This window comes from Urocampus carinirostris, chromosome 9 (assembly GCF_059441175.1).
Source record: "Urocampus carinirostris isolate Australia breed hairy pipefish chromosome 9, RoL_Ucar_1.0, whole genome shotgun sequence".
Classification (NCBI taxonomy): domain Eukaryota; kingdom Metazoa; phylum Chordata; class Actinopteri; order Syngnathiformes; family Syngnathidae; genus Urocampus; species Urocampus carinirostris.
Window position 1 is genome coordinate 7,352,683 of NC_142357.1, and position 22,872 is coordinate 7,375,554.

General features: G+C 37.1%; 1 protein-coding gene across 1 annotated transcript in view; it reads right to left on the bottom strand.

Annotated features, from left to right (window-relative positions):
* The window catches only part of tenm1 (teneurin transmembrane protein 1), a 381,706-nt gene that overhangs the window by 146,066 nt on the left and 212,768 nt on the right, over positions 1–22,872 (bottom strand). The window contains exons 9-10 of the mRNA XM_088344425.1: positions 13,547–13,648; positions 5,889–6,083 (exon numbers count right to left, since the gene is read on the bottom strand). Of these exons, the coding sequence (XP_088200551.1) occupies positions 5,889–6,083; positions 13,547–13,648 (297 nt within the window). The remainder of the gene's footprint in view (positions 1–5,888; positions 6,084–13,546; positions 13,649–22,872) is intronic.

A 22,872-nucleotide genomic window follows, 5' to 3' on the forward strand; every position in this document is an offset into this window, starting at 1 on the left:
TTCTGGTGAGAGTAGTTATACCTGGCTGTGATGGAAAAAGACGTGCTGGACCAAGTGCAACACCAAAGGTTATTGACAGGTTTGCAACACTCAAGGTCAGGCGACCCAACTTAATACATAAAGTCCGTAGGGTGGAAATATAAAGTGTTGAATAGAATGCATCATTGTCTTATAAATGCCATGCTTCTTTATCTGTGTGTGTATATGTTTATATGTGTGTGTGTGTGTGTGTGTGTGTGTGTGTGTGTGTTTAGAAATAAATGAGTAAAAACTGTATGGAGTAGTAGTCGTGCTTTTTTTCTATCCACAATGTGTATCGTGATTGTTACAAATGGGAAATGTCATTCCTGAACAGTGTTGATTGATTCTTATTCACTTTCAGTGAAATAGAAAAAAATATATAAAAAAACTGCCAGACACTCTGGATGCTCAGCAGCCCCAAAACTTTGAACCTAAAATCACTCCTGAAATTGAGAACATCAAAATTGTGTTTTCTTTGCTAAATTGATGAAACCTCTTGCCATTTATTTGAATTGTAATTTAAATTCGAAGTGTACTGTTGTGTGCATTTACACATGACATAAGTTACATTATTACATTTTCTACAGGAAGTTGGACCATGATTTTTCTTTTTTTCCTAAAAAAAAAGAGCCTTTGCTTAAAAAGGATTAAGAAAATCTGGTTTAATTCAACTTCAAATTTGGTACCTTGCTGTTTACAAAAACAATTTGCCTTAATTAAATGCAAACATTCAGGAGTCAATTTCTAATTCTTCAATGTTGAGCATGCATGGTCCCTTGATTTGAACTGGAATTAAAGGAGCCGCTTCAATAGTGTGGAGTCGGCTGCCTTCCATTCCACATTGCAGAAAAATAACGTGGTATGTCAAAGTAACTTTGGACACCTTACTTGCATGAAACTAATTGAACATGACAGATAAAAGAAAACCTGTCATGTTTGAGTTAATCCCTACAAAATGTTTGTTTAAAAGGAATGCACACTTTCGTGTGTATTGCTGCTTATAACTAGATGTTCTGGCAGATTTCTAAATGGGAAATAATATAACGTTTTCTTTTTGTTTACATTGACTTTGAATCATAGACTTGGCCTTTAATGATGGTTTCTATGGTTACTCTATTCAAGCAGATGTTTATTCATGGAGCTCGTCTTACTGGCTATTCACAAGAGCATTGTACATCTGTGAAAGTACATGTTGTCAGTTTCTATGTTACCATTAACTTGCATTAGCTAGACACATTTTATACTTTCTGTGTTCCAACTGGACACAAGCGTGTCTGTGAATAAGTGGGCAGATTGATCCCAATATCGATATTATCAATACTAAGCAAGTACTGGGTCTGCATCCATATTACTGTCCTGTGATCGATAATTTACTCCTCCACCAATTACCTCAAAGCACCACTTCTACAAATAGATTGCGCTGTTTTCCTCTTTGTCAGCCGGCGCCCTCGGCAACTCTATAACTTTATGCCTGTTTGTGTGACAGACACGCACACTTTTAGAACCTCTCCCTACATGCTGCTGCATCTTGCCTGCCAGGAAGAATAGAGGGCCAGATCTACACAAGAACATTTGGCAGAAGCTACGTAAATATGACGGAAGCAAATAGGAAGCTCAGCGCAGTGTGGACTTATTTTCAACAATAGAAATGGACACTGGTGTCATTTGTGTGGTAAAGTGGTCAACTACTGTGCCATATTTACATAAACACATTTAAAAGTTAATCCTACGGAGAGCAACGATCTGCAACCAAAAATGTAAACATATTACTGTTCCTGAACATTCGTCCATCCTACCATCCATTTTTTGTGTCGCTTATCCACGGGTCATGGGCATGATAGATCCCATCCCAGGCATCATCGGCAGTGGGCAGGGGACACCTAGAACTGGTTACCAGCCAGCTCATTCACACCTAGGGACACACAGGGAGGCTGCGCTAGCTGGAATTGAACCCTGGATCTCCACACCGTGGGGCTGCTGTTCATGAGCAGAATCATGTAAATCCTCTGTGACTTTGCCAACAGAGCCAAGGGGTATTATAATAATAATAATAATTTCCTTGTATTGTCATTCTGTGTAACAATGTACACAGAACGAAATGTCGATTGCACCTGACCCGTTGTAGCGAGCCGATGCAGCCGCAGCCAACAGAGGGCGCCGCCGACCACTTTTTAAGTCTTAGGAATGACTCGGCCGGGGCGCGAACCACCGACCTCCCAGTCTCAAAGCGGGCGCCTTACCATCTAGGCTACTGAGCTGGTATTGTAGTATTGTTTGCAATATTCCCACTTTCTGACTTTATTTTCAAAATATTGTGCAATGGAAGATATTGTTGACACGTTGACATTTTTATTTATGTTTTTTGTTGTATTTTACTCTCTTGGCTTTTGTTCAGAAACAGTTGTAATAGCAATATTTATATGTATTTTGTTTGTACTGTAAAAGTTCTAATAGTGGTTATTGAATTAAAAAAAATGAAACAACTTTGGGCCAAAAATCTCTGTACTTTGTTTATCGTAAATATAAGCTAACTCAAAAGGAGGGCTCAACTAATCAAAGATCATGAGACTTCTAAGCAAAAAGTAACATTATCAATCCATACTACCATGTATTCCCTTGGATGGGAGCAATACTACAGTTCCCTGTATTGCCCATCCTTATAGTGAATGTGAGGCTTGAGGAAGGTGGTTTTGCTTGGCAGCCATAACTGGAGCAAACGGTCTTGCATATTTTAGAGTATTATGAATGAAACTTGCGCACATATCCATTTTTTAAATTGCTTCCATCACAAATAACAATTCATCACAAGTGCTGTTTGAAGTCAGAATGACTGTGAACAGCTGCCAGCTGGGGCATGGAATTGGGTTGATGACAGCAGTATCGAGAAACCCAAAACATACAAAGCCTCTATCCTCCTTCAACCTCACCCACATACGGGGAGGATAATTACAATCGTAAACAAATTGAATTGATGTTTATTACATCCAATTAACATAAATCATTCACATGGAAAAAAAAATATGGTCCAGTTCCTTATACTTACTGCAAGGTCAAAGGACTATACAACTCATTAACACAATAACGATAAAAAACGTACCCAACTATAAAGTGCACATGTGAATTAGGGGATTATAAAACCTTAAACTGCGTAATATTACCATTGTAATTTTCTGTTTTAGTTCAAATGTTCATATCATACCCCGAATGCTTTCCAGTCCTTTTTTATCATATGGACTAAACCATCATCAACTGTACCGCTTATCCTTATTAGGGTTGCGGGGTGGACAAAACCTATCACACCAAATGTTTTTCAATCCAGATCATAAATTAAACCACAGTTCCCACAAATGTCAACAATGGCCGTTGATTTATTTTCCAGAAAATGTTGCTAAATGTTCCAACTTTAATTTGGACACAACCAATCAAACCTGACAATTCACTCTCTTGTTTTTTTTTTTTTTTTAATGGAACGGCGAATCTGTTTTTTTCCCCAATATTTTTTATATTTACTGTGTTCAAGGTATGATCTTGTATTAATCTGATGAATACTATTCACATTTATAATTTATTTAGGGGTTTGGTTGAGTTTACTCATTTAGAAGAAACTTCTCATTTAGTGGCTGGGGGCGGCAGTGGCTCAGGAGGTAGAGCGCTCATCTTGGGATCAAGAGATCGCAGTTCGAATCATGTCGAAGTGTCCTTGGGTAAGAAACTGAACCCCTAATACCCCCAATATACAGGTTAGCGCCTTACACGGCTGCACAGCCGCTATTGGGAAATGTGAAGCACACTGGAAAGCGCTTTGGGAAGTTTTGACTTAAAAAGCGATATATAAATACAGATCATTTCATTTAATTTATATTTACCTGTTAAGTGGCAAAATGTGTACTGTGGTTGCTATGAAGGTTTTCTGTTCCAAGTCATGCCTAAAGGCTATATTTCAGAACATTTGCAATGTTGATGGACAAAGTTAAAATACATGCATTTATGCTTTAAAACAATTGTTCCCAAACTTTTGCAGGCTGGCGCCCCCTTGGGTCCCCAGTATACTACTGGCGCCCCCCTAGCTAGTCACAGCATTGGTTATTTCTTTCTGCCTTTGCAAACTTTTTTTGCACCGCGTAAAGGGCGCAAATGCTGCTTTGATGGAGGTTTGTTTACCTCTCAGTCCACTTGTAAATGCACCTTCTTCATCTGTTACTTGTAATCCTTTTTACATGCCGTGTTTCTTTTTTAAAGTACTGGAACAAATTACTTGTGTTTCCTCTGGACCTAGCGACTACAAAAAAGTAAATTCTGTGACGGGTGTTTTCTTCAGTTCCACATCCGCTTCATCAAAACCAAAATAGATCCAAACAAGGGATTCACCGCCCTTCTTCGGTGCAAGCTTCATTTCTTTCTCGTTTGTTGACTTTGGGATTATGTTTACGGAGTCCGCCATGTCACTCAATGAGCTCACACGGTGGGTGTGGCATAGTGTGGTGCTTGCAATCTTTGAGTCACGTTTAATGGCTTATTATTAAAACTTGCCACTGAGTGGTTGGCACTTTTTACATGTGGTTCGCCAAAACTCCATCACTCACCACAAAACTTTAAAAAAAACTGCAGTGCTTTGCGGTTTCACAACCACACTCTGTTCAAACCTCTGACTTCGACTTCGGACTGCCGGCCCCCTACCACCCTCCTACCGGCTCCTTCTTCCTCACCGCCCCCCAGATCTTTCCACCGCCCCCAGGGGGGTGGTACCGCCCACTTTGGGAACCACTGCTTTAACACTATTGAAGACTATACATTTGCCTTTTGAGTTTGATGTCTCGTGTTCTGACATACAGTAGGTTATTGTACTAATATGGAAGATCAAATACGTTTTACCTTTTCTTTATAAGATATATAATATCTAACAATTAAATGACCAAATTCATTTATTTTCATAAGAACATTAAAAGAATATATATATATTTATATCTTTGTGAGTTTAATGATTCTTTCAAAATATATACAGTATATATATAATAATAATAATAATAATAATTTCCTTGTATTGTCATTCTGTGTAACAATGTACACAGAACGAAATGTCGATTGCACCTGACCCGTTGTAGCGAGCCGATGCAGCCGCAGCCAACTACTACTACAGCTACTGAGCTGGTATATATATATATATATATATATATATATATATATATATATATATATATATATATATATATATATATATATATATATATATATATATATATATATATATATATATATATATATATATATATATATATATATATATATATATATATATACATATATATATATATATATATACATATATATATATATATATATATATATATATATATATATATATATATATATATATATATATATATATATATATACATATATATATATATATATATATACACACACACAGATTTTTTTTCTCAAGTCAATAAATCAATCATTGAAAATGTTTGCTCTTAAACCATTGTCTGTGGGCTATTTTTTGTCACTATCCAGTTTGCATGAATTTCCCCAAGTAAATGAACAGTAGTGTAAATACATTAAATTGTTGCTCTACTTTTCTTTCTAGAGATAATACAAAAACATAATAACAGTTATCTTTTCATAAACAAATTGTAATCCCCAGAATCATCATTTAATTATAAGTCTCAAAAATATTCCCAGGCCAACAGCTAAGGCACACTTTTTCTGCCAATAATTTGCGAGCTAGACCCCTGTAAGAATATTATTTTCGACCGCGAGAGCCTTGATCCAAAATGAGTTTGACACCACAGATTTAACATCACTAGTTCATTAAACTCACAAAGATATAAATGTGCCTTCAGAAACATGAAGTGTTAATGTCTTACCAAGTTCACAGTTTAATCCCTTGTAGGCGGGGTTGCAAATGCAAATGCCGTGCACACAGGAGCCGTGGTTAGAGCAGGTGGGGTCAATACACTGATCTTCCTCCACATTACACTCTGCTCCCTTCCAACCGGTTAGACACACACATCTTCCCTTTTCGTATACACCGTTACCACTGCACAACACAGGGCACGAACCTGTAAAAGGACAAACACAGACAATAGCCATGTGAAAATATGTACAAAATTTGCAGTGATATGAGAAAAGCGTTACCAGGGAACACAATTACTTTTCTCTGTAACAAGTACCGTAATGTTTTATTAACTCATTGAGTGCCATAACTTATACAGTACATACGTTTACTGATTGCCAAAACATAAAAAAATACATTTATTCACTTTTTAATTTAAAAAGAAATTAGTATAAAGGCTTTTGGCAAGGTCATTAGTAAATATCAACCCTCTGGGAATGATTCAGCCCGATGAATCACCATTAAATGGCAGGAGTGGCTTTGAACAGATCTTTGTTCAAACATCAAGGAAGCCTCCACTTTCTAGTTTTGCATCCTGTATCCAGTGATTGAGAGTGTGTGTGCGTTCCCGAGTAGGCGTAGTGAAACAGTAAGGTGACAAAAAGTGACTGTATAGATACAGACAGATGCTTCAATAGAGCTTTTTTCTTTTAAAAAGGATGACAAAGTCTCTTAAACATTGTCGGAGAAGAGATGGGTGACGTTTTGTGCAGAGCCACAGGAACGTGATCTTCATGGTGCCTATATTTAGTGTTCTTGAAATAACATATTATTTTGAAAGAAAAGTGTCTTTGTGTTTGTATAAAAAGGTTTGATACTGGAGGTATCATAAATATCACCAAAGTGAAAATTCTGCTTTAAATGCATCCTTTCACAAAAAGCTGTTTTTCTTAGAAATTCTCCTGAAAGCGAATATTTACTTAGCAGTTTAACTGTTGTTTACTAAACAATGGTAAAAGCTAGATTTTTTTTTTCAAAAAAGATAAATGAGGGTTTGGGAATTGAAAAACAATTTTTTTTTTTTATGAAATGTGAACTTGTTTGCTAAAACTCACACTATAATTCCGCCTATACGTTGGCAGTACATTGTACAAATATGTTTAGATTTTTTTAATTTTTATATTACTCTCAAAATAGAAGTAGAACATACTGCCTGGCACACTATGTAACAAGTTGTGGTAATATATAAATTAGAAGTCAACTGTTTCTTATTTATATACAAAATTAACTGAATGCCATTGTGCATTGTGGGTTGTAATGTAGCATGCTGTATACGACTGATGTTAAAGGGATAGTGCGTTTTATTTAACACCTTCCAGAGCGGGATGACGCTTAACCTTTTTTGGGATTTTTGAGAAGAAAATAGGTGTCCGTTTGATGTCACCAGTCACTGAAGTATATCATGGCACATATCATTAGAAAACTTAAACTCAAATTCAAGATTTTGTGATCATTTCAAAATGTACTCATCACAGAATAACCATGATCAGTCTGAAACAAGATACCTGAAAACTCTAAAGCTAACAAATGATGTCCCCTGGTAGTCGGCTAATGATATTATTCTCTGCAAACATGGACTCGTTACATCCAACACCGTCCAGTGAATCCAACGGTGTAAACTATTTACTTTTGAACACATTATAATGCAGAGAGATTAAAAAAAAAAATCAGCCTAAAAGCATTTCTGCATCGTTGGACTCTCCTTGTTGCAATCAGTCTGTTTCGGCACAAAATTCCTGTTTACAATTATTTCCAGTATGGCCGTTAGTCGCTGATATTTTTTTTCTTTTTTGATTGACACCATTATCGGCCAATTGGAGGTTTGTTTTCATGATCCAGAGCATGCATTAGCCTCAAGCGGGCTTTTTTTGAAGAAATGGGCATTGCCTTCTTTAGCTCTAAATATCTTTAGCCAGTAGTAAGCAATTCAAATGATGATGGATGAGCGGTTAGCCAATAGAATTCTGAAAAGAACGTACAGAATGTATTTAAATTTTACCCCAAATAATAACACAACTTCTTTTTAAATTAAGTAAGTGGTGACTGTAACTGAATCCTATTTTTTTAAGTAACACACCTAACACTGGTGCCGCAGTATATTAGCTGGGAGACGAGAGTAACCCAGTGCGAGGGAGGGCGACACACACTCTTATCTCAGTTGCCGCACGGATTTTGCAAATCCTCTAACAGTCCATCCCTGGTCCTCACGTGCACAACAACACAAAGGAACACATTCGTGTTTGGCCGTGCACAATCGCACACACACAGCTCACAGCTTATCACTCACGCTGTTTCAATTTACTCAAGCACCACCTGAGCCCCGGCTACCACAGCAACCCAAGAATCGGAGAAAATCCCTCCGACGTCACCTCGCTTGTTCTGAACAGGCCGTAAAAAACAATTGTGAAAACGAAAGATTAGGGACGAGAGCATTATGGTTATATGGAATGAGGGCCTCTCTTCATGGAGAGCTGGCGGCGACAATGACCGTCCACCCCCCAGAAATGCATACGAAGTACAGCTACCCTTTGCTACTCCGCGCTTCAGTTATCGCTGGTTTACTCCTTCGAGGGACAAAATATTTAATAGATAAATAAATAATTAAAAACCATCAAGTTAAAAAAACAATACAACGGATGCTTCTCACACCAAAATAAGAACGTTTTGGGCAGCTTAGATTCAAGCGAATTGGCCATTTAATTAAAAAAAGAAAGAAATATTTAAAAAAAACTAACAACAACGAATGCTTCCAGCACCACGGAAGAGCGTTGCAGACAGCCAAAATTCACGCCAATTGACCAGCACCTCTTGACTTATGATCCCGATGCCACTTGGCCAATTCATATTGTAGCGTCTTTCATACTGTACTGTGACTGTTCACTTGCTCTGCAATCTTCTTCATCTTGCTGAGAAGAGATTGTGTCCCGCTTCTTTCGTCATGTTGCCTAAACAATACACATTTCTCTGTCCCTCTCTCTCTCACGTTCTCAGTCAGCAAAGATTTCAATCAAGGTGCGCCTCCCCAGAAAACATCTCTCTCTCTTTTTTATTTATAGAGACTTGAGGTGTTTTGTAAGGGTAAATGGGTGAAATTTTATGTTTCAAGATGTGCCGTGATCACTTCAACAAGAATATAAACTGCGGGGACTCAAAATGACCAAACATTTTTTTACCCATCCTTTTACAAGGGTTTTTGGGGTACCCGGAGCAGCAAGATGGTGGACAATCACGTCAGCTCTCTCTAGGTGAGCCTCCTGTTATGCTTCTTGACCTCCGAGCATTTAAAAAAATAATCTATGTTTATATAATAGTTCATATAGGTTACGGCATGACTTTGGCTGGCACAGTCTTTGCTTTGGGTGTTTCAGATCACAAGACTTCTGTTTCATGCAATACTCCTCCCACGCTATTGGTTGGAACAGTTATTCCACACAGAGGCCTATATACATGACACATGTAGGATTTATTTAGCTGGGGTATACCAACCATGTAGTTTTAGTCAGGGCAGGACAGTCAGTGACTGGCCGCAACCTGGGTAGTTAGTTGGACAGTTCAGCTGCTTCTATTTTTAGTCGTTTTATTAAGTTTCTTTATTTGGCCTGGTTCTGTGTATTCTGTACAAGCTGTGTTACTCTACTGTTACTCAATATACCTACATTTCTGTTATACCGTTACATTGCTTAACTCCATTCTTGCCCCAGTGCACTCAGGCTCCCATTTTCCTGTTAGATGTTATATCTGTGACTCGTTATTTCAAACTTGGTTACCTAGGCTTACGAGTCGTAGCAATATATTTTTGCTTCTTATTCAAATCAATATTGTTTTTGAATATTTCTTTCTTTCACTTATGCTAAGAAAAGTCCAGTTGCACTCAATATGTGTATAGTAAAATATTTTAATCATAAACTTTTGTCCTCTGATAAACAGTATGTGCAAGCCACCAAATGCGGGCCTCTGTTGTTTTGTTTGTAAATATAACCTGCTGCTCTGTTTGGCCATAAACTGGCACTCTTGCCATAACTTTTTAAACAATAGATAACACATTGCAACCAAATGAGAAAAGAGCGTATGGAAATAAAGGGATCCAAACAAATCAGCAGGGCAACTGTTAGAGTACCTGCTTTAACGCAATGTGGCAGAATATACAAGTTTTACAATTTAGGGAAAAATGGTAGGCTTAGCAGAAAAAGATCAGAAGCCAGGGCAAGTAGAGCCAGAGGAGAAGATTACATTTCACAGCAGGGAGTGAGAAAAAGAAACAGGGACACTGATGTAAAAGTCAAAAGAGAAAACATTACCAGGATGATATACTTATTTAATACTTGCTTGCTGGGTTGATTTTCCGATAAATCATGAGGTGGGGTTTGTTTTTAGCTTATTAGAATATTTTTTTACTTGAAACCATGGGACACGAACAAACTGGCAACTTCAAGCTGCGAATGCTCATTAGCAAGATTGTGGATGTTGTCTAATGAGTGCCCTGCGAACAAATGTTAATAATCCTGAGGTGGAATACAATGATAACTAAAACAGTAATTCCCTTTAATCTAGAAGTGGAAGTAGTGCACGGGCAGACTGAGAACCCATTACAGTAAGTAGTGCAGCAGCTACTTTGTCATCCTGTCATTAGAGAAATGCTGCACAGACCTCGGCGGCTTGGCTTTGTACTTATTTCACTTCATTTCTCGTTAACCAGTTTCGCACGGACATTTTGAAGCAAATATAAGTCAGAGGTGGCTGGCATTTAAGTCACCATATGGCTTTTAATGTGAAAAATGCGATGCAAGGTTCCTCAAAGAACTGCTGACAGACGGACAGACAGGGGGTAAGAAGTCATTTGCTTTTCAAAATGAATATTTTTAATAAGCTCTGCAGATGGAATTTTTAGTCTCATGGGCAGTTCTATTAACCTTGGTGAGAAAAAAAAACACGTTTTTACATTAAAATGTATGTATTTAAAATCAGTGGAAGGAACTTGTATGTGATGTTTTGTTAACAATTTTTTCTCGTGTAAAACATGTAAAAACGTGTAAAAACAATAAAGACAATAGTTCAACATTAAAGGAGGCACATGAAACCAATGCTTGGTAAACCAGTCAAGTTGATTTACATTTCTACACCCTCCATTGGTTAGGTAATAAGTGGAAATTATTTTTCTTAGGGCATGTTTTAGTTTCTATGCAAGACTAACATTAGCCGTCAGATGAAGGGTAACGTGTCACGAGCAAAGTTTATTAGTCTGTGTACAACTGCTTTTTCTTGTGGGACCTTAAAAATGAAGCATTATAAGGAATTGTAGAGTGCTTCTGCGCATTGCTCCTATGTAGCCAAATTTATGTTGACATATATTACTTAAGATTATCACGAATTACTATTTTGTGACCATACTTTTAGAACCTTCAAGTTCTCCTCTTGTAATAGGTGAAAGTTGCATGCTTGTGTCCAGGAAAACCTTTTTCTCCAAATTTGAACAGTGACTGGTCAGCTTTCAAATAAAGCAGCGCTCCACAGCCATGCCTTTCCTTAACTCAAGGATCTGCAGACAAGGGTGGGCGCCAAATCAGGCCAGGTCAAGAGATTAAATGTTGTTTTTATAAACCCTTTCTGTCCCTTATTCTACCACGGACCAATGAACTACGAAATGTTATGTCCTCCCAGTTTAACGTGTCAAACTTATGACTTTTGCTAATCTGTTTGCACCTGAAAAATGACACGAGAGACCTTTATTTTGAGAAATATAGCAGAGTAAATGAAATTCTTAACTTTTACAAATGTTATTCCTCAAAATAGAGTGAAACTTATTTGATGTGCAATTTCTACAGAATTTTGAAGCTATTGTCAAAGATGCGTGGTGAGGGGTCCCATTAAGAAGTGAGAAGGTATTATCTTACTAACCATGTAAGATTGCTTTTTTGTTTCATCTAGATTGGCAGAGCTTCTCTGAACTTATCATATTTGGCTGATACAGTATATCGGAAGAGTGGGTGATTATCACATTCCCCTTTGAGCTGCTGTCATTGCAGGCCCAGGTACCAAAAATATTTCCCACTATGCTGCGAGGCTTGAAAGTCAATCAAGGTTGCCTCCAGGTCTCAGCCATAACCATACAGAAATTGAATCACACTCCACAGCCAACCAGCAACTTCAGGATTTCAAGCTGCAATCCAAGGACCTTGAAGGATTGTTCATCTTCAAGTACAATCACGTTAACCTTCCTCCAGCTTTCTCAAGCCAGTTGTGAGTTGCAAATTTGCAGACTAGATGGTATACATTTGTGCAAATTGGGGACTTAGTGGTGCTGTTACTTATCTGCCTTAGTTCATAGTGTTGGGTTTCTTAATGAGTCTGTCAATCAAAATAACATGAACCGATAACACGGTACAAAGAACTCACCTAAATTGAACTATAGCCACCTTCAGATTAATAAGTGATTATGGTGTTTTTCATCCGATTTCCTGATAAAACTATCTAAGAACTGATGTGGGGCTCTGGGAAGGATGTTGATCACAATATTAAACTCGTATTCACAGAGTTAATGTTTCATCAATTATTTATTCAAGTGCTAAATTGACCCCACTATATGCTACATATTGAATTGCTACATTGTAGTATATTTACAGTACATCCCCAATGCCTGGCACAAAACAGGTTTGAACATTTAGTTAAGTTCTGTATACGTGATTGTGCATTGTTTGTATCTGAGCATGCTATTGTCCATTAAAAATAAAATAGAAACATTGCCACAGATCACCATACAATTCAATGGAACGGAAGGTGGCCAAACAAATACTTTAATTAGTATGGGTCTTCATTTAAATCTAAAACCACCATATGTTACTTAAAAATGACAAAAGTTTTGTTTTGTTGCATTTATTTATTTATATATGTTAATTATCATCATTAATACGCAAATCCCTTCCTATAACACGGTTTACTTTTCACAGTTTCCTTCACTAATTTGCATCACGCATTGTGTTCTGCATTTTGACTGGCTGGACAGACTCCGGCTTATTATTATTTGACATTACAATAGTTATTTATGAAATTAATATGTAAATCTGGATACAGTACAGTATATTTACTTGTTTAACAGATGCTTGAGTCTGTAAACCGGGTTTGCTCTTTGATTTTAGTGTGTAAGAGGATTTAATGGTTTAATAATTGTATAAAAAAAACTGAAAATAAGCTTTGCCTATCACAGGTTCATTTTAGAATGTGACTTCTGCATTAAACGCAAGATCACTTTACCATCATTCTTATTATCATTACGAATGTATTCATCATTGATGATATGTGTTGCACAACAAAAATATATCCATATTCAGATACGCAGAGCGCTCGTCTTGGGATCAAGAGATCGCAGGTTCAATTGCCGGCTCCTACGTGTTATATGTCGAAGTGTCCTTAAGCAAGACACTGAATCCCTAATGCCCCCAATAAGCAGGTCGGCGCCTTGTATGGCTGCATGGCCGCTATTGGTGTGTGAGTGTGTGTGTGGATGGGTAAGTGTGAAGCACAATGTAAAGCGCCTTGGGAAGTTTTCATTGGCCTGAAAAGCGCTCTGTAAATGCAGATCATTTACCATTTTTTTCTATTAACATGCAATAAAGCAAATGTGTTTGTGCTTACCTTTGGCACAGTTAGGACCCATGAATCCAGCAAAGCAGTGACAGCGTCCAGCTACACATTCTCCATTTCCATTACAACCTTTGGTGCAGCCGTCTATTGTGTCTATGCAAAAAAATACACAAACAAATAATGTGTTTATTGCTCCAAGATGTTGAAGGCAGAAAACACAAAAATAATCCGGATAAAACTCAATCATCTGGCATGACTTTCTGTTATTGAATGAAATATGTGATAAGCAATGGATGGCTCCCCAGACACACAAGCTATATTAGATTAGCTGGATCCAGCTGCTATTGCTCTCTGGAGACTGGCCAAGCACTCACTTACTCTGGTGTTGCACTAAGCACATTATGCTGCATTACAGGTTGCAAACACACACATTTACATATATCAGCGCTTCATCATCAAACTGTTTACAAGAACAACATTTTGAACGAGATTGTCGAACATAAAATGTGACCGCGGGAATGACCCAGTTAGTAAAGGATGATTGACAATATAAAATAACTGATTGGAACATGCGCATACAGGGGTCACGGAATGACCATTGCATCATCACATTACTTTATGTCATGACTGTAACAAGCAGTTGACCCAAATGCATAACGTTTCACAAAATACTTTCTTAAGGGATCGGGACGAGAGGGAAAGACAGCGATCTGGTGCTCGCTGGGCAGGAGAAGCAGGAAGCCCTCGCAGCCGGTACAGGTGGCAAAAATACACGGATTCCCCTGACGTTGTGTACTAAACGCGGTATTTTTAATTTGAGTCGAAGTAGAACGAAGTTGAGTAAAGTTAGTAGAGTTTGTCGGGGAACCGGATTCTTCGATTCGGCTCACTCAAAGGAACCGGCTCTTTTGGGTCCTAAGCGGCTCTTCGGGTTGTTTTTGCTTCTTTAATCCCAACATGACCAAATATTATGTAAAATTATGCACAAAATGACTTAAAGGTAGGGGGGAATAGAACAAAAAAGAAAAAAATACCCAAATTAAAAAGTAGTGAAAAGCTGAGAAAAAAAGAAACAGAAGAAAGAGAAAAAAGAAGAAAAAATTAGAAAAAAGCCAGAAAAAAGAAAATAAAAAAAATGTAAATAGAGAAAAAAAAAAAAAAAAAGCAACAGCTTGGAAAAGATAAACACAACGAGATTTTCTTTAAAGGAATTTAAAAAAAAGTAGAAAAAAACTACGTAAAAAAGAAGAAAAAGTTTGTGTTGCATTCAAATTATTCCAATTATATCAAGTGAATCTTGTTGCCAACATTGTACTTCCACTAAAAATGTAATTAAGTATAGTTCTGTGTCTTACAACCGACTAAATAAGCCCCCAAAAATGTTAATATTATGCGACAAAATGTATCAGGAAATAAAAAGAAATGGATATCTTGTGAAATAATTGTAAGAACAAACGATGTAGGCCGTACAACCAATAGTAAATGAGTCAATTCATTCAAAAGAGAAAAAAAAAAAATTCATTGCCGGAAACTCAGCAAAATGTAACTTGATGTCAAGTTTTGGACATGTTTGATAATTAATTATCTTGCCACACTTGGGATTATGGTTGCTCACTGTTGTTTCAAGCGCTGCTCACCGACTTTGTGACAGTTTTTTTCTTCCCCTTCGTGTTTAAATGAACATCTGGTTTGTGAGACAAGTTGGGTAAAAACAAACGCTCTAGTGAGCAGTTTGTGGGTTTTATTACAAAAAAACAAATACAATACTGTCACGGTCGCCATGGCTACCAGTCTGCCGCGCCCCCGAACTCAGCTGCAGCAGATCAGCTGATTGCTGGTCTGCTATTTAAGGCTGGATTTTGGGTTTGGCGGGCGCTGGCTCATTACACAATCCCAGGTCTGTTATGCCTTGTCCTGTTGAGTTCGTGCCGGAGGAACTCTGTATTGTTCTGTTTTGGTCCCGGAGTATTGGGCGACTTTTATTTTGTTAAATAAAACTTATGATCGTCAACGCATATGAGTTCTCCCTTACTGCCTCCTGCCTCCGTTCTGGTCCGGTCACCCCTTCCACTCCACCACCCCACGTGACACAATACATAAAACAGAAAATACAAAACAAAGCTGTAATGGTTGTAGTTTCAAAATGGCTGATAATAATTTATAGACCAATAGGGCAGAACTCAAAAGTTTGAAGTATTTGTAGGCACCAGCTTCATACCATTCCTTCCTTCAGTCTGAATCATAAAGGTGACTCAAAGGTAAATCAAAACAACACTTAAAACAATGTAGAGACTGTAAAACGATTAGATGAATTTACACATTAAGACCTCAAGTGAATAAAACAAAAAGTAAATACAGGGTTTATACACCTTTTTAATGGGTAAATTCAAGCACATTTTAAGGACTCTCAAAGCCAATTTTCCCAATTCTCCCATGCAACTAAAAGAAGAAAATGGTGTTAATTATGTATGTTTAGGGACACCAGCTCGAGTCACGTCAAGTTTTTTCATCACAGGTATATATGTATATGAAAATGAAAATTTACTTCAATGCTGTCTATCTATCTATCTATCTATCTATCTATCTATCTATCTATCTATCTATCTATCTATCTATCTATCTATCTATCTATCTATCTATCTATCTATCTATCTATCTATCTATCTATCTATCTATCTATCTATCTATCTATCTATCTATCTATCTATCTATCTATCTATCTATCTATCTATCTATCTATCTATCTATCTATCTATCTATCTATCTATCTATCTATCTATCTATCTATCTATCTATCTATCTACCTTGGTCATATCCCTCTGCGAGATTAAAGACAATAAATGTAAAACCACTCAGAAATGTCACCTTGATCTTTTAATAGTCCTTTGAAAATAGGCAAGCACACTGAATTGAACCTGGTGTCACATCGATCTGCCTAAGAGTCAAACCACCAATGTCCACTTACTTCTTTATCGAGGTTGCATGAAAGACAAATCCTTCATGGGGGCAGACCACACATGTGCACACATTTTACAAACAAACACACAACGATTGAGTACCACTCTTGTGACACATGCTAATGAGATAGAAGGCGCCGTTCCTCCAACGCATCACGATAGAAGCCAAAGTCATTTTCACCTCCATCACCTGTCATCGTAACACTGATGGAGAAGAGTCCAATCATCTCCCACACAGTCGGGAAAACTCCTCGTTTCCATCTTTTATCCTCTTGAAAGAAAACTAAACTCAGGTGCATATAATCTAAGACTACCCATGGCTCGCAAGTCAGATAAGGACCTTTAGCCGTGTTGTTGCTGCAGTCTCCGTAATGTTTTTTTTTGGGGGTGGCGCGTCTGGTAAGTCTGGTAACCTCCTTCCATGGGTTATTAATGACCAACAGGTTATCAATAACCCATTTCCAAACACGCTTGGCGTCCCCCGGGTGGAAGGAGGCGCACCAGGCTCTAACACTAAGTTTCAACTACCGTTTACACTCATAGTGTTTCACCAGGGGTTGGGAACTTCTTTAACCCAAAAGAACCATCCTTCCGTTATCTGCACCGCACACAATATATTTTGAGAAATAAATTCAACAAAACCTCCAAACTGACTCTCCAGAAAAAAATCTTATTCTTCAGCAGATTTAATTTCACTGTGTGAGGTTTGATGATTTGATCAAAGTTATGAAATTATGCCAGATGTTGTGCCCCATATCAATATAAATAGTATGCTTTAATGGCTTTTTGAGTCAAAAAACTACCTGACCCCTGTTACAAGATTTGATGCGGCATCCGACAAATGAGCAAGAACTATTCAAGGTCACAAAGGAGCTTTAATTTCTGAGACGATGGTATGATCTCTCACAAAGGAGGAGATTGGTGAAGGTTGTAACAGTGAATTAAGCTCGCTATATTCAGGTCAGTATCTCAGCGATAAAATTCTCCGGGCATTTAACGTGTAATGCATGACGACCGGCGCATTTGACTATACGACTTGTGTGTGTGTGTGTGTGTGTGTGTGTGTGTGTGTGTGTGGAATCCGTTCTTTCTACTAACAAAACCCTTTTTAGTTTGGAAATCATTCATGCCGTAAGTTATTGCAGCTAAGTGCAATTATAAAATAGGTACTTCTACCGAAGTGGTCTGATTGGTCAAATAAGCATTCCAATTGGAGTTTATGACCCTTTTCAGACATGCTTTATGACCCCAGGTTTTAATGTGAAATGAATTGACTACTCGGATGACTTGAAATACCCTTGCTTTAAAAAAAAAAAAAAAAAGATGTCATGTCTTTCTGCTGAAATGACAATCAAAAACATTTTTATTTATGTTTAATAGTATTTCAAAGATGAAAAATAGCAGAAAGAAAAAGCGGTATTTGAATTATGCACAATTAGCCACGTGTTCTTAAGCGGGGGTGACTAATTAACATATTGATTATGCTGTTTCTTTTCATAAAGTTTCTAAAAACAGCTCTTGTTCTTACCACTTCGAGTTGTTTCTTTTTCAGCTTCAGTTGTGTTGTATCTCAACAATTTTCCAGCTTGAAATCAGTAGTAATTATAGGCTCTAGCGATGCTCCATTCACAAACATCTCAGCTCAAACAATGAACAACAGGATCTGGCTACGCACCAATCAAGACCGTTTAAGACCCTCTTTTCTCTTGTGGTCGTTCACTAAGAATGTTTTTCTTCTGCCTATCCACGTATACGCCAGCCTTATAAGTACCACTACACCTGACAGGAACTTGTGGAGACGGGCTACAGACACACAGTAGTTCTTAGAGACCTTAAATATTAATAGAACATCCCTGACGAATTTGCGAGACCATCGGGTGCTCCGTGGATTGTTATCAGGTCCAGAGAGAAATGCAAGCGCCGTCAGGAGAAGAGGCAAATACTGGGCTACACGTCGGGCCTACCGCTACGGTTAATAGTCTGTATCTCACCAACTCCAGGTCCATCACCCCTGAAATGAATGACCTGGAGTCACAAGTCATAGGAAACTGCTACACTGTTGTATTTTAATATATAAATACATACATATATATATACACACATATACATATATATATACATATATATATATATACACACATATACATACATACATACATATATATATATATATATATATATATATATATATATATATGTATATATATATATATATATATATATATATATATATATATATATATATATACATATATACACATATACACATATACACATATATATATATATATATATATATATATATATATATATATATATATATATATATATATATATATATATATATATATATATATATATATATATATATATATATATATATATATATATATATATATATATATATATATATACATACATAAATAATCAATGAAGCCTTCATATTTCTTGGCTTCTGCAATCTTGAGAGCTAGAAAACCAAAACTTAACCAAGATATTCCAGTTAAACCACTTCAAGATCTCCTTCTCCATTTCTGGCTTCGGTCAAAGACATTTTTTTTTTCCCCAGGCAAATAGTTTAGAATTAATATAGACACTATATAATTATGGGCGGCACGGCGGATGAGTGGTTAGTGCGTACACAGCATAGTTCATGGGATCGAATCATCCTGTGCGGAGTTTGCATCTTCTCCCTGTGCTTGCATGTTTTTTTTTTTCCAAGCATTCTGGTTTTGTCCCACATTACATAAACATGCCTGTCAGGTTAATTGGCCAGTTCAAATTGTACCTAAGTGTGAATGAACGAGTGAGTTGTGCCTTGCGATTGGCTGCCACGAACCAGTTACGGGAATCCCATGCCCACTGCTCAAAGATAGGGCTCTAGCACCCCCCGCGACCCTCGTGAGGATAAGCAATGCAGATAATTGATGGATGAACAATACAATTAGTTAATTCATGTTTTTAATTATTGCAATGCAAAGAGAAATTGATTATTAATGTAACCTATTATAATCTTTTTTTGTAAAAAATGTATAAAATGAGAAAGTCTCTTACTGAACAAAGAGCCTTTATGCCTCTAACGCCATCTGTTAACAACGTTTTTGTTTTTTATTCAAAAAAAAAGAAAGCGACAAGCAATGCAATTCATAGTGTACTGTGTGATAGTCAATTGTTTGGAAAGTGAAAACGTTTTCCCGAGTGATTTAAGATTGGTGTTCATTGCCTCCCTGCCAGACGCTCGGCATTAAAGGTTGGAATTGGGGGGTTTGGTCACCTAATGACTCCCAACACAGCAGTTGGGTCTAAAATGGCGGCACCCTGTTTGGCTGCGGCTGCATCGGCTCATTACAGTTCAACTGTGCGGGTCAGGTGTATCGACATTTCGTTCTGTGTGCATGGTTACAAAGAATGACAATAAAAGTAAATTCTAATTCTAATTCTATTCTTTCTATACTATTGTCACACTCTGCGGCCCGTCGATGCCAAATTCAGGCTTCTATATGAAGAGCAGAATGACGCTTCACACCAAAAGAACAGCAGCAAACAGATGATGAAAGTTCTGTATCTGAGTCAGATCAAGGGACTGCTCCTGTTACTGGTACCCATGGAAAGCAGTACCATCTGTTTCATAGAGAGATATCCCCTAACCAAAAAAAAAAAACGCCTAAAAAAGGATGAGCCCTGTCAGGATGTACTTGCCCAAACAACACCACGGAAATAGTGCCTGACAACCATGGTGGCTAAGGGATCAGTGAAACGTGAATCATTTGTACATATTGTGAATTACTAATTGGTAATATATTTAATAAGGGCAGACGAAAAATCAGAAAGACTGTTTCTAGTGAGCTTAATCGAAAATGTCGCTTCTTTAAAAAGAGCCGAAATTGCCATCACTAATAGGCTATTGTCAATAGGAAACTATCTTTGACTGTTGCAACACACCCTGTCAGCTAACCAAACACATTGAGCTTTAAATGTCACTTTTATACTATCTGGGCAAATTAATGATCATTAGGATTAGCCATGACAGTGTTGCAGTACACACAATCACATAGCTCATTGCGTTTGCAAGCCTGCTTTATGGCCGCTCGTGCTTTTACGACAAAAAGCATATCTGAATAAATCAGCACGGACTAACGGATTGTTTTCGCATGTCGCATGTTCTCATATGTACCCACAGTCAAACCAAGGAGGGTCTATTGATCTTATTTGTTTTTTTCCTTAGAGCATTTGTATGCTGCTCTCATTTATTATCAATATTTGTTATTGTATTGAGTTACTATGTGCTGTGCAAAAGCTCTATTTCCCGACAATGATGCTATCTTTCTCCCCGGTTCCAGTCGCAGGTTCTCGTATGAATCACGGCTCAGTGGGTTTGGTTACTTTCAGCCAAAACAGAGCTAGGATAGCACATAATTGGTAGAAAAATCCACTTTGTTATCAGTCCTTCATGCATGCATTACTGAAGGAAGAATGATCGGCAAAATAAGCATCTGTCAGATAGAAGCCTTTAAACAGAATGTGTCAACTGCCTGACAAAACTGGGGTAAAACTTGAGTTTATTGGTTGAATGATGTCAATCATGGCATAAAGGATTCTGCCAACCAGGGAGGAGAATTTCAGAGAAATGTTTTGTCACTTTGTGGCAGTTCAGCTAGATGAGTTTACAGGATGCTTTTTTGAAAGATTTTGAATTTAGAAGTGTGATAATATGGAGGATTAATCCTACCTATGTAGAAAAGAATGTTTTAATAAAAAACATATCTATAAGTATATCCCATATAAATAAATGAACACAAAAATATATCACATAACACTTATATCTATAGAATAGAATAGAATAGAATATACCTTTATTGTCATTGTTACAAATGGGCTAACATATTGTGACAACGAAATTGGGCATGACACTCCAGTTTTACACATTCATAGTGAGGTATGAGCAAGAAGATAAAGGAACAGAGAAGATAATGTTATAAGACAAGGGGGATAAGGCTATAGTTATAATTTACATGGTATTTACACAAGAAATGTCGGCATGTGGGATGTTACATACAGGGTTGTCGTGATAACGTTGGTATCGTAACGGTTGTGCAATATTGCATTTGGTGCAAAGTCATCATAGTGCAAAAACAGTCAGCATATGCATTGGTGCAAACATAGACATCATAGTGCAGAAACAGGAAATGGTCAGACATTGTGCAATTTGAGCATTAAACGTAGTGCAGTCGGCATGTGCAAGAACAAGACATGAGTAACAATATATTCGTATGAGGTAGTGTTGGCACGAGTTTTCAGTTTTTTTGTGCGGTGTCTGTTTGAGCAGTGAACAAACATAGTGCAGACAGCATAGATAGATAGATAGATAGATAGATACTTTGTTCATCCCCGAAGGGAAATTCACATTTCCAGCAGCATGTACGTGAGTACCATTTTACATACGTGTGAGGTAGTTTTTTTGCAACAGTTTTCAGTTTACATATATGACATAGATGTAGTAATATATTTATGCATGGTCATTTATTGTGTCATTTATTATGTCGTGCATTTTATCATTTATTTGTTGACTTTTATTCAAATGAGGGGGTGGGTAAAACTGGTTGGGCTTTTGATCATCACTGATTAACCAATAGATGAAAAGTTGAGGGCTTCTTTACCCACCTCCTCATCTGAAAAAAAAATGTTGTGACAAATTACACAACAAAATACATGATGAAATGCATAATAAAAAAAACACAAAAACAATCAAAACAACATCCACAACAAAATGCATGACAAAATGCATGACAAAAAAGGACAAAATGTATACAGTACATTGATTAATTGCATTAATGTCATAAATCTAGGTAATACATTATTTGTTTATGTGTTCATTTATTTATATGGCATACATTTGTTTTTGCATATGGCAGGATCAGTCCTTCATATGATAACACCCATATGCAATTATGAATTTGACAAATTGTATGGAGCACATCTACAAAACTGGATTCTATAATAATACTAAAGTCTGACAATTACATTCCTAGTTTTAATGTAACACAGTTTGTTATTGTGGGCTGTCTTGACATGAAACCTAGCTAAAGAAACTCGCAAAGGCCTAAAGAACAAGTGTATCCATTTTCAAGACACACACACACACACACACACACACACACACACACACACACACACACGCACACACACTCACACACAAATTAAGATGTATACACTTAAGTTAGTCAGATGAGATAAATTAGCTACTTCTTTTGCAATGTGAATTAATGTAAATTTGGAGTTTACTCGATTGCTCTACTTTATAGCACCTTTGAAAAAGCGCAATTGCTGTTTCTATGTTTATGCTATCTTAAATGTAATACAGCTTTACTGAAGGACTCGGTTCATACACATTTCCGTTTAATCTCAAGCATTGATGTTGAA